This window comes from Diadema setosum, chromosome 8, assembly GCF_964275005.1.
Source record: "Diadema setosum chromosome 8, eeDiaSeto1, whole genome shotgun sequence".
Taxonomy (NCBI): Eukaryota; Metazoa; Echinodermata; class Echinoidea; order Diadematoida; family Diadematidae; genus Diadema; species Diadema setosum.
This window is the reverse complement of record NC_092692.1, coordinates 32867422-32881536: the sequence shown is the minus strand read 5'-3', so window position 1 is coordinate 32881536 and position 14115 is coordinate 32867422. Positions and strand designations below refer to the sequence as shown.

At 40.4% G+C, this 14115-nt stretch overlaps 1 protein-coding gene across 3 annotated transcripts in view; it reads right to left on the bottom strand.

Moving 5' to 3' along the window:
* LOC140231546 (forkhead box protein K2-like) overlaps positions 1–13914 on the bottom strand; it is a 28540-nt gene extending 14626 nt beyond the window's left edge. For all 3 annotated transcript variants that reach the window (XM_072311681.1, XM_072311683.1, XM_072311682.1), the window contains exon 1: positions 13546–13914. In XM_072311681.1, the coding sequence (XP_072167782.1) occupies positions 13546–13907 (362 nt within the window). In that variant the 5' untranslated portion in view covers positions 13908–13914. The remainder of the gene's footprint in view (positions 1–13545) is intronic.
* Positions 13915–14115: the final 201 nt, after the last annotated feature.

Genomic DNA, 14115 nt, shown 5'->3' with positions numbered 1-14115 from the left:
TAGTAGAAGCAGAAGTACCAGAAGTAGCTATAGTAGAAATGGTAGTAGTAGTAGTAGTGTAGTAGTAGTAGTACGTATACAGTAGTAGTAGTAGTAGTAGTAGTAGCAGTAGTAGTAGTAGTACAATGTAGTAACAGATTTAGTAGTACAATGTAGTAGTAGATTTAGTAGTAGAAGATTTAGCAGTAGTAGGAAATTGTAGTACAATTGTAGTAGTACAGTAGAAGTAGTAATTGTACAATTGTGTGTACAGTAATGTACAGTGCATGCTGTAGCAGTAGTGTAGTAGCAGTAGTCATACATACAGTACATGTACTGTAGTAGTAGTAGTACACTGTAGTAGTCGTAGTAGTAGTAGTAGTAGTAGTAGTAGTAGTAGTAGTAGTAGTAGTACACATAGTAATACTGTAGACATCAGTGGTGCATGTAAAACAGTAGTAGTACTGTAGTAGTATATGTAGTAGCAGCAGCAGCAGTAGTACTTGTAGTAGTAGTAGTAGTAGTAGTAGTAGTAGTAGTAGTAGTAGTAGTAGTAGTAGTAGTAGTAGTAGTAGTAGTAGTAGTACATGTACAGCTGTATGTGTAGTTAGTAGAAATGATGTGAAGTAATAATGTGGTGACTGTTTTCCAACCTCGGCAGTGCTGCTTCCATACTGTCTTCTCAGTCCTTTCAGTTGTACAGTACTGTATTTCCTGTTCTTTAGACTCTTTCCCATCCCTCCAGTAATTTCTTGCATTACGATTCTGATACTGCCATGTGTGGATGACAGTCAGATTTATAGCTGAAAATAATGGCACACTAAAATATCTCATCACTTAAGTACATACACAATCTCATGGCACAGTAGTAGAGGTCAGTAGGGGCTGAGCTTCTGTTCTGGAGAACTAGAATGTAATCTCACAATAGCACTGTGGTCTCGGGCAATGTTTTGGCTTGAGAAGTCACTAAACTTTATTCATTTTCACTCGTCCAACACATGAGCCTGCATTTTGATGCCAAATGTAACAAGAAAATTGAATCCAATATCATGGATGCATGATTATCATCAATATAATGAAAATAGCATTTCATCTACAAATCACAAGATACAAAATTGTATCTAAAAATACCACTACACTATTATCGCATACTGTGCACATACATGTACATGTACATGTGTACCGGTACAGCTGCACTATACAGAGTCTGTCAACAAATTTTGTCTACGGATGTGCCAATGTAAGTGAAATGATGCTGACTCAATAATTATCATGTTTATAATAAACTACGAGTCATTATATGATCTTGCCACATCATCTCATTTCAGCTCTCATACATGTATGATACATTGTACATTGTACACTGTACAGCTATACTCATTTTATCTTTCCAAAATCATGAGTGAAATAAACTTTTTAATCTCTCTGAAATTTTCTTCAGTCTCTGTATTAGGTCATGCAGCAAAACCAGCTTTCAGAGGTTAATAGCATGCTATTTTTTTTCCTCTCTCACTTCATGCAAAGGCCTTGCTACTGAACATGTACTGTACATGCTCAGACCATGGAGGTACACATTGTACCTCCATGCTCACACTCACAGCTTGTACACTGTACATACCTACAATGTAGAAGCACAACTGTTAAAACTTACATGTACTCTTCCTATGGGTGTTTTGGCCACATGTCAACGAACAATTAAAGCATTAAACTCTGACAGCTTTCTGTAAGAAACACAGGGGCAAGGGCTTGCATACTTAAAGAGTTACAGTAGTTCTATTGTGGTGACTTGTACACTGTATGTTTAACAGAAATTTGTCTGGGCATGTGAATGATACCCATTATTTTACTCATACAGCTTTCTTGTGTGTATCAGCATTATCACTCGAGAGTCAATACAAGCAGAGAATGTGGACTTTCATTTCATATCTCTGGACTACAAAGCACTTGTCAAGCTTACTCTTGAGAGTTCTGGACCACTGACAGGAAATGGATGTTTATGTTAAAAACGTAAACAAAGAGAACAATGGCAGGAGGATGTACACTGTATCATATATACAGCTGTACAATGGTACAGTCAGCAAATGGTACAACATGTACAACTACTGTATGTACAATGTGTATATGGTGTGCGTTTCACACAAGCAGTATTTCTAATTTCATACGCATACAGCAACTGTAGTGATGCATCCTGTGACCGGTCACCTACAGTATACAACTGTAACGATGCTACGTACATGTATGCATTAAAGTAAAGAGAGAGTACAGTTTGTGTGTATTAGTATGAATAAAACAATGCACATTTAGTTGAAGCTGAAAATGTCGAGTTCTGTGACTGACTGCACTTGTACTATTGTGTACAAATGTACAAGATGTCATGAATAAAAGTCTCTCTACTAGATTTATACGTATACAGTACATCTTGTACAGTTTGTGTAGGTCTAGTCTAGCAACCCAAGAAGCTTACTTTTGTACACAGTAGTACTGACTGTGATAAGCACAATTTACAGTGTAGCATCTTGCTTGAAACCCATATTAAAACAAACTAGAAATGTTGCTGTGGCAACTGGTTTGCCTGTATCGTACATGTAGCTGCCATAATGCATGATTCTCCTAAACGTACAGTTTGTAGGTCTAAAGTACATCTTGACGTGTGAGCTGTGATGACAGTTTCACATCATTGGCAAAATATTAAAATGACATGTTTGTCACAAATAAGTAGAATGTTCACTTTCCTTGAACTACAGAATTGTACATTGTAGGTTTAGTAAGGGTGAATGACCATATTTTCTAAAAGAGCAATGTATTTGGGGATTTTAGGATTTTTACTTGACTTTTGACTCTTTTATAAGTTTATGCATTTAGTAATTTTTAAGGTATGGAGATAAATTGTTCTTTCAATACTACATAGCTATTGTTAGGATTTTAACTGGTCTTTGACCCTTGACCTTTGACCCTATGACTCTAAAATTCCGAGAATCACTTTCAGGCACAACATGCGTAGAAGTTTTATGATTATACCTTGAGCCACTTCTAAGACATGGGGGAAGAAGTAAAATTTTGCACGTTCATTTGACCTTTGACCATTTGACCTTTAAGGGCAAAAAAAAAAAAAAAAAATCCCAGAAAATCTCTATTGGGTAATACATACTTGTATACAATACATTGTACACGTACAATGTACACACAGCTTCAAGAAAAATCCTGCAGGCACTGCATATAAGTGGGAAAAAGTTAAATTTTGAGGAGTTGACCCTGACATTTTACCCCTGACCTTTGATTCCATGATCCCCAAATTCCCTAGATAATCACTGCCAGTCAGTATGCCTACATCGGTACATGCATACAATGTATTCCATGAAGATACATGTATGGTTGAGGGGTCTAGATATCGCGCACGAAAATTTCTGATGCTCTTATAATAAAAATTATTCCACAATCGTACCTGAATTTCTCAATAAATATCACGAAAATGCAGAAAAATCACCTCCCAGCATCTCCTGATGATACGATGACAGAGTAGTGCGCTGTCGCCGTTTGTATGTCGGACTTAATTTATGCGTTCAATTTCTCGGGGTATGTAAAGGTCGCGCAGCTGCCCTATGTAGTTTCATGCGTGAAAGTGTCTGCCCCTCTCTGCAGCTGTAACGTGCTTTGGCTTTCATAGAATATTATGAACGATCGATCGAACAATTAATTACGAATTCTATCGGCTACGATCATACGAACGAGACAAGCGAGACGACACGTCTAGGCTACAACATCCTTAAAAAAGATTTTAAGCTAAAGTAGGTAAATTATAAGGTAAAAAATTGGAAATTTAGTGAAAAATTTGTTTGAAATCAAAATTTCTTACCTGCTCCCTTCTCATCTTTAGCGGTTGTCAGGTATGTTTATTCCATGGGCGTATCGGCAAATTTTGCGCTTATTCCTACGCGTAATATTGCTTGCTATACGCAGTTACGCTATGCGCGATCATTAAGTCCCTGCGCGAGACCTAGTACCCTTACTATACAATGTACGTGTGCTTGTACCTTGAACCATTTCTGAGATATGGAAAAAAGTGAATTTGTAACATTTTCACTTGACCTTTGACCTCATGACCAAAAACTCTCTCTAGAGAATCTTTATGTATAAGCACACTAAGGTTCAAGACTAGAAATGTCGCTAAGGCGACTGGTACATATGCCTCCGCCATAATGCATGATTCTCCTAATAGGTCTATAGTACATGTGGACAATGTGTGATTACATTTTCACAAAATTGGCAAAATATTAAAACTTAGACAAGTTTGTCACTATGTGTTAAATGTTTACCTTCCTTGACCTAGGTTTAATTGGATGAATAGGAGAGCATGTATTTGGGGATTTAAGTACTTTAACTTGACTTTGACCCATTCATAAGTTTATGCATTGAGTAATTTTCAAGGCATGGAGAAAGAGTGCAATTTCTGTACATTGAAAAGTACATCGTTACCATTTTCATCTGGCCTTTGACCCTAAAATTCATAGGATAATCACTGTCAGGTAGAACATGCATCGTGTAGTAAGTTCCAAGATAACTTGAGCCACTTCCGAGATATGGAGGAAAAAGTTAGTTCAGCACTTTCCCTTGATCTTTGACCTTTTGACCTTTGAGGCAAAAAAAAAAGAAAAAAAAAAGAAAGTTTCCAGAGAATCTCTATTACGTTATACATGCATACACCAAGTGTAAAAAAAATAATAAACCTGCTGGCATTGCATAAATATGAGGGAAATAGTAAAATTTTGAAGTGCTGCCCTTGACCTTTGACCCCTGACCTTTGACCCCATGAACCCTAAATTCTCTAGATAATCACTGCCAGTCAGTACACGGGACTTTGTTCCATGAAGATACCTTGAACAATTTCCAGGGTACGGAGAAAAAAGTGAAGTTTTGATATTTTTACTTGAACTTTTGACCTTTGACCTCATGACCTCAAACTTTCACCAGAGAATCTTAATTGGGTAATTTGATAATTTGGGTAATTCGACACTGTAGATCACAGAATTCTTGTCAATGCACTTACAAGTTTGGGTATCCAGGGACAGGCTCTCGAATGGTTTAAATCATACCTATCATACCATACACAGTCTGTTCTTTTGAATGGTGTCACGTCGTCCTCAAAGCCATTAGGCTGTGGTGTACCTCAAGGCTCTGTTGGCGGGCCCACCCTTTTTTCAATCTATTTGATCGGTCTGCAGAAAATATTTCAAAGTCATTCTGTTCGGTGTCATGTATATGCGGATGACATACAAGTTTTGTATCTTTTCCACCGCATCAAATCCAAGCATCTCATGCACTGCGCTGTCTAGAATATTGCATCATTGATATTGATACTTGGATGAGGTCTAACTCATTGCTTCTAAACCACAGCAAGTGTGAATGTATCCTTTTTGGCTCTAAATCTCACTTGAATATTAGTTGGATATTAATTCTATTTCAATTGTAGACCTAACGATATCCCTCTGTCAAAGTCATGTCGCAATCTGGGTGTTATGCTTGACTCTCACATGGCTTTGTCTGATCAAATCACCAACATTTCTAAATCAGTCCGTTATCAATTGCGCAATATCGGTTTTATTCGCAGGTACAATGTATTTGACTCGCTCTGCAACGGAAAAAAACTTGTTCATGCACTTATTTCTTCAGCCATAATTTCGGTAATGGTTTGTTTTTCAATCTACCAAACTCACGAATTGCCCAATTACAAAAGCTACAAAATCCTGCTGCCCGTATTGTTTCTTTGTCACGTAAACACAGTCATATCACCCCTATCCTGAAGAGTCTTCATTGGTTACCTGTACAGGAGCGTATTCGGTTTAAGATACTTCTTTTGGTTCATCACGTTATTGAAGGAACAGCTCCTGATTACAATGTTTGTTTGTTTCGTCAATACCAACCTCCACGATCTCTTCGATCCTCAACTTCAGGTCTCTTACATATTCCATTTTCTAGGAAATCTTGGGGGGAACGAGCTTTCGCTCACGCTGGAACAACACTGTGGAATTCACTTCCACGTGAGCTGAAAAACTCAAATTCCATAACATCATTTAGGAGTAATCTAAAATCCTATTTGTTTAGCAGTGTATTTTGAAGACCAGTCCCTTTCGAAGACAGACTTTCATGTCCTTTTTTTTTTTCTGCTTCATCTTCTTCTATTACTGTGAATTGTATTTGCATCTTCAGTCTTTTTGCTTAGATTTAAAGCGCCTTGAGCATTTAATTAAAGTGGAGAATGGCGCTATAGAAATTGTATGTATTATCATTATTATTAATACATACACGATAAGTTTCAAGAAAACATCTTCAGGCATTGCATAGATATGGTGGAAATAGTGAAATTTTACGTATTTGACCTCGACCTTTTGACCTTTAGCATGTGCACCCAAAAGTTGATAGGCACAACTTCACCCCCTAATACACATACATGCCAAGTTTCATTAGGATACCTCAAAAGATTTTTTAGTTACGCTGTCCACAAAATTCATTACGGACAGACGGACGGACAGACGGACAACCCGAAAACATAATGCTTCCGGCACCACTTCGTGGCGGAGGCATAAAAATACCTTCAGGCATTGCATACCTGCAGATAAGGGGGGGGGGGGGGGACGGTGAAATTTGCACATTGAAATTTCAAACTGTGTCAATTTTCAAAAAGTTAAACTTTACCCTGTAGTGTAAACACTCATCTTCCATGTATACATGTACATACATACAGATTGTAGTGATGATGGGGAAAAAAAAGAACCAAATATGACAAACACAGCAGTTTGAGAGCACTTGCTCACCAAAAACATTTCTGATCTAATTCATGATAATGATATGCAGACATCATACCTACACTGTGTAGGAAACAGCACAGCTTGCATGCATCTACAGCGTACCATGGTACAAATGTATACGTGTAGCTGTCCATGTGAAATCTTACATGAAAGATGTCAAAGGGAAGATTAATTTTTGCAAATTAATGTAGTTGTAGTGTGTTATGTTACGATTTCTACAACAGGTTTAGGAAATGTTAGTTCTGGAAAAGTACCACCATATACATATCATATGTCGTTGGCAGAGAAACATGGAACAAGGAGAAAAATTCAGACATGTTTTGGCTGACCTTTGTTTTTTTTCCAATAACACTGCAACTCGACGAGCATGGCCAGGATCGTTTCATGCGGAATGCCACTGCAGGTCTCATTTTAATCTTATCAAACGTTCTTTGGTATGCTTGGAACACTTCAAAGATGAATATATTGATAAATCTGTGGCAATGAAGAGGAAAATGGGTTCCCCTTGCCGATTTAAGTTAAAACTATTTTCATTCAAAATACTGACAATCGCACATTCTACACAACAAACTCTTTCCATCGCTGAGCCCTATTCTGCTACAACAGCTGTAGCAGTGCTGCGGTACGCACTGCAGGCTGGTGCAGCTTCACGCTCAACGGCAGTTGAGCCTGATGAGGTTGCCTCATCAAGTATGTACTTACGTTCCAGTCTCAGAGGAGCATAACTCAAAAGAAAACGAGAAGATACTTGGATCACCTAAAAAGAAAGAAGGGAAGGAATGTAGGCCTATACACGTAGGGCGATGGTATCTGTTTCTTCTCGTTGGGCTTCTTATCTTAACGTTGGAATCGCAGATGTAACATGGCCAGCCCAGAGTAGAGACCACTGCTCTTTTGGTCTAGCATCCCAAGTTGTACACTGACAAGTCAGGCCTGGCATCACTGTTAGTGTTTACATGTATGTGTTTATGTTGCTGCTGGCTAATTTCCTGTGGGGTAAGCTAAGCTTACCAGTACATTCGGTCACTTTAATCACAAATCATTAGCCAGCAAATTCCATTGCTGCAACACACGCAATCACATAATTTCAAGTACTGTACTGGCACTGTCGTACAGAACAGGAAAGTCCCTTACAAAATGTAGTCGCCTCCAACAATCCATCAAAAAATGCACAATCAGCGCAACTCGTCCAAAGCATGCGGGAACCAAGTCTAGTGTGAAGAATCAGGATCACCTAAAAAGCGCTAAAAATCAAGAAATAGGCTGTTCTCTTGTGAGATTATTCGCTTAAATGGCAAGCTAAGAGTGTGATTGTACAAGCCTGCATTGGCAAAAATGCACAAATGCAGTATCGCAGTATGTAGTGTCTAACATATATTGTACAGGGGTTGAATGCAATGCCGCACCTAGAATGCGTTCAAATGCCGCGCATGCATGAGTCGCTACTGTGCTCGCTAGTGTTAGCATGACGTCATTTTTCATTCATCGAACTGTAGGTACACCGAAGCTGAATCATCATTGGCTCTTTACCCCCGTCATTTACATATTTTCCCACAACGTTGTACAGTGCACTCCCGTTATAACGAACACGGTTATAACGAAATTCCGGTTACAACGAAATAAAATTTAGGGCCGCAACATTATCAACTCTATGTATTTTTATTGTTTATTCATTCGGTTACAACGAAATTTCGTTATAACGAAAGAAAACTGCCGGTCCCGAGGACTTCGTTATAACGGGAGTCCACTGTAACATACAGCTGTATGTGTGCGACGATTTCCAGCGCGATCGACCGAACAGTTTGATACTAAATTCGGCATTTTTACATCAAGTTTTCAATTTTTTGGCAACATATTTTCCTCCTTCGGGGTAACCATGTATTCAGTAAAGTTATCGTTGTGTTTGAGATTTGATAAGTCATATTTTGACATGATTATAACGTATGAATTTGAGAAGTAGTTCGATGTGTTTGTTGGTGTGTGTGTACAATGTATCAATACATGCGATTTGTATGGCAGCAACATGTACGGGTGTGGAGTGACACGCATACTGTAAGAAGCTCAACACCACAATGCAAATTGGTCGCCATATTGTGTGGTTTGTGTAGTGTTACGTGTACTCGGGAGCTCTTCAGCCAAGCTCGCCGCCATAGCCGCTACATAACACTACGGCAAGCATGCATATTGAGTGCAACGCATTGTGTACACCACACCGATCCACGGAGTGGTGAATCTCGCACACCACGCTGTGCGGTGAAGCGGATGGCCGGGCGATCATATTGCACAGTATAAGGTTTAACAACGTGGTCAACATGAACATTTCGAATAATTCAGGCAATGAAATCTTGTGATAAATCAACATCTTCTATTCTAAATTCTTAAAAAAAAAAAAAAAAATCCTCGTTTGTTTCCAGACAAAACGTTGAGGAGTACACTTGATTTATCACAAGATTTCATTGCCTGAATTATTCGAAATGTTCATGTTGGTATCTTGAAGAAGGAAGAAAAAAAAATATCTGAGGTTAAATGTGAATTTCTTAGCATAAACGATGCAATGTACATTTTTGTGTCACATTTTTTTTTTCCGGCCCAAAGAACTACGCTGTGATAAATCAACATCTGCATCTTCTGTTCTAAATTCTAAAAAAAAAAAATCCTCCTCGTTTGGTTCCAGATGGAACGTTGAGGAGTATCTTGAAGAAGGAAGAAACTAGAAATGTCGCTACGGCGACTGGTGTATGCCTCCGCCATAATGCATGGTTCTCCTAATAGGTCTATAGTACAATGTCTTGACAATGTGTGATGACAGTTTCACACAATTGGCAAAATATTAAAATGACAGGTTTGCCACAAATGTGCCGAATGTTCACTTTCCTAGAACTAGGTTCAATTGGATGAATGACTAAAACGTCAGAGTGCAGGTATTTGGGGGAACTGATGATTTTCACTTGACTTTTGACCCTTTTACAAGTTTATGCATTGAGTAATTTTCAAGGTATTGAGAAAAAGTATAATTTTAGTATCAAATGGTAAAATAGTACTATCGAAACCTGGCCTTTGACCTTTGACCCCACGGTTCCAAAGAGAATCACTGTTAGGTAGAACATGCATAAATATGTAAGTTTCATGACAATACCTTGAGTTACTTTTGAGATATGGAGGAAAAAGTGCAATTTAGCACTTTCACTTGACCTTTGACCTTTGACCTTTTGGCAACAAAATTCCCACAGAATATATATTGGGTTATACATGCATATATCAAGTTTTAAAAAAGTCCTTCAGGCATTGCATAAATATAAGGAAAGTACCGTTAGTTATATTTTGAGGAGTTGACCTTGACCTTTGACCCCTGACCTTTGACCCATGACCCCCAACTTCCCCAGATAATCACTGCCCATCGGTACAAGCATACATACTAAGTTCCATGAAGATACTTTGAACCATTTGCGAGATATGGAGAAAAACATGAAATTTCAATTTTTTTTCACAAAATAACCTGTGACCTTTAACCTTTGACCCTGTGACCCTAAAATCCACACAAAGTATCATCCCCCAAGGATATACCCTCATACCAAGTTTGATGCAAAACCACCACACGGTTCTTGAGATATTGACAAAAACAAAACGGGACGGACGGACGTACAGACGTACGGACGTACGGACGTACGGACGTACGGACGGACGGACGACCCGAAAACATAATGCCTCCGGCCACTTCGTTGGCGGAGGCATAAAAAGAAATCTGAGGTGAAATGTGAATTTCTAAACATTTCTAGAATAAGATAAAACATTTACAGTACATTTTTGTGTCACATTTTTTTTTTTCCCCCAAAGAACGCTTTGCTTTGCGAGGCTAGTCTATGAAGTCCCAGGCATACTGAATGTCATTACTAAGTCTAAGCGTACATTTTAGAATCTAGTATGCAGAGACCGAGATGTGATATGTGCGTCTGGAATTACCATGCCTCTCCAGTTCATATGGCAGTAATTCAATGCCATTTACGGCATTGCCATACACAGTGTACAATATTGTACCTCTGCGCTCACGCTGGCTGTAGTACGGGAGCATTATGACTGTATGCATAATGCACTTGTCAATTGAAGTCCCGGCCCATGGGTACCCGGGGATGGCCCGGACTTGCAACCAAGTTGGGCGGGGATTTCAGCATTTTTTTCGCCTGGGTGGGTCGGGAATAGACCGGGCTTTGTAGGGGGAAATTCACTTAATTTGCCCCGGTGGGCCGGGGATGTACCGGGGTGTTGTCGGGGAAAATTCAATTATTTTGCCCCGGTGGGTCGGGAATGGACCGGGGTTTGTCGGGGGAGATTCACTTATTTTGCCCCGGTGGGTGGGGAATAAACCGGGGTTTGTCAGGGGAAATTCGCTCCAACCAAATGGCAGGCATTTGGGGCGGGAATTTTGGTCGGGATTGAGCCAGATTTTGCTTGAGAGTTGATTATGCCTTGTACCATTTCCAGTACGGTAATGTGACCATAAATTATTTCGCTTGACTAGCAATTCCCCGCTATTGAGGACTCCGTAACGTTGCCCAAAAGTTGCATAAACGCATGAATCACGTAAAGAGCCTAGCGCGAAACATGCGCGATTTTCGCATTACATGAATTTTTCTGACGTGGAACCTTCAATCGTATTGTCCGCGGATGTGCGCCGGATCGGCGCTTTACGCGATTCCACGCGGGCGGGCTCGGTCACACTGCCCAAAAGTTGCGTAATCGCATAAATCACGTACCGGTAACTAAGAAATTTGGTTTTGTGTGCTTGTCCGTCGAGAATTTTACCATTTTCGCTGATTTACGCAATGAAAAATCACCGATGAATTGCGCAAGAACTACGGAAAGATCACGCAAAAATATAGCGCCACAATCATACGTGAGTTGTTACTAATGTTAGTGATACATTAGTGATTCCTCGATCAGTATTTCGTGAGTATTTACCGTGTTCTGTTAGAGATACATAGGGCTACGCCAATATTTTTTTTTTCAGTGATTTTCAGTGATACGTAGGTGTTTCAAGCGCGAAACATGCGTCATTATTTATAGTCTGCTTTTTTGTCAGTGGAGAGTCGTTGGTGAACGCGATAGCGGCAACATTTGTGCGAACAATCGCTGATATTTCGCGCATTGTTCGCGTAAGAACCACACAAACTACGCAAAAATTACGTAAAAAACAGCGCAATACTGCGTAAAATTTTTACGCGAAGCCGAGCTCCTCAAAACATGGAATTGCGCTTAAAGTGCCGATCCGGCGCACATCGGCTGACAACTACAGAGGTTCAAAATTGTAGACAAAGTCATGAAATGCGCAAATCGCGCATCGTATCGCGTAAAATAAGGCTCGAATTTCTTACGTGACTCGTGCGTTTACGTGACTTTTGGGCAGTGTGACAGGTCCTCAAAAGCCAGGTTTTTGAGCAGCTCAAAACTCAGCTTCGCGTAAAAGTTTACACACTTCTAGGCAGTATTGCGCTGTTTTAGTTTTTACGTAATTTTTGTGTAGTTTGCGTTGTTCTTACGCGAACGCACGAAATATGCGTGGAATATCAGTGATCGTTTGCGAAAATGTTGCCGCTATCACATTTATGTGTAGCGATTCATACGCAGTTAATTGTGATAAAGCGCAGATTATGCGTGATTTTCCGTGGACCTCTGTCGTCAGGCGTCGCGCACAATCACGATCGAATTCGCCCTATTTGGGGCCTTTGCGTGCCTATGCGCTGATTAGTGATTTCTGAGTGATATTTCCGTAGTTCTTGCGCAATTCATCGGTGATTTTCATCACGTAAATCAGTGAAAATTCTGAACGGACAAGCACGCGCAAAACCAAATTTCTTGCGTGATTCACGCAAACTTACGAGACTTTTGGGCAGTGTGACCGGGCCTTGAGGGTCGGGACTTGGCCGGGGATTTCTATACAAATATGCCCGACTTGTCGGGGACTTGGCCGGGGATTTCTGCACAAATATTGCCTGGACTGTCGGGGAGTTGGCCGGGGATTTCAACTTCAATTTTGCCCGGCCTGCCGGGGACTTAGCGGGGGATTTCCGTGAAAATTTTGCCCGACCTGTCGCAGACTTGGCCGGGACTTGGCCGGGTAGTGTAACTCCCAAAATTGCAATTGGGATGCAAGTCCCGGCCATCCCCGGGTACCCATGGGCCGGGACTACAATTGACAAGTGCATAAGAGGAGGAGTTTCTACAGTGGCGAGTGAAAATCAAGCTGGGTATCTAGAACTATTTCATTATCACTGATTATTTCTACAGTCTACACACACACTTTGCTGTGACAAAACCATTTTATACGGTAGAGTTCTAGATCTATCAGGTATCATCAGTATCTATCACCTGGTGTGATATTAAAACCTTAAAAAAAAATCAAGAGCCACTTCATTTAAAATTGAGCCGAGGGTTTGCGGTCAAAACAGTGTGTGGTTCCTACAACCTTGCCCTGGATTGTTGAATATATTTCCAACAACAGAGCAATTTACACTGAAGCAGAGAGCTAGAGACGCCAGGAAACCAAGACCGAGCAGCGGCGGCTACTACTACTACTAGCACCCTTCATGTTGCCCTTATACGCCGTGAACCCCTCACACCGCACCGGCGGTCCGCCCGCCACAAGTCCCTCCGCTGTTTGGGTTGGATACGTCTGTGTCCATGTGCGCGGCGCTGTTTAACATTGGAAATAATTGAAAACAATGTTGACAGGGTCCGGAACAAATGTAAAATTCCCCCTTATACTTACGTTCTAGGTAGCTGAAATGGCGCTGCACCTCTTCTTTGAAATATACCATCAACAAATATGCCATTCTTTCCTGTGCAATTCAAGAAAAAGTTCGGACTTTCGCAAATAATTTCGAGATGTTTACGCGAAATGAAACTCGAATGTCCCATGTTTACATCGACCTCCCCTTGCTTGCTGTTGCGGCCAATGGTGATTCTGTTTTTTCGCACCAGATATTCGAATTCCCTGCCTTCTAATCGAGCCAAGATGACTCCTTTTTGACCATCGTCGTTCCATGGAACCCTTGTTGGACTTGCTGGAGCAGATTTGAGCGCCAAAAGGGCCCAGGCATCGTTGTCTGAAGCCTGTCTAAACGTGGCCATTCCTACCCTCGATCGCAGCAAGGACAAAATGGCCGACGAGCACGAAAACACTGTAGAACCGGAAGTACATTTACACGACTAAACTATCCCAGGATGCACCATTTTTTCCGTTAGGTCTCAGTGAGGGAATGTAAACAAAGTATTTTACATGCAATGAGATTGGGGTAATTTTTGGCTCTGCACGTGTTTGTAAACATAAATAATATAA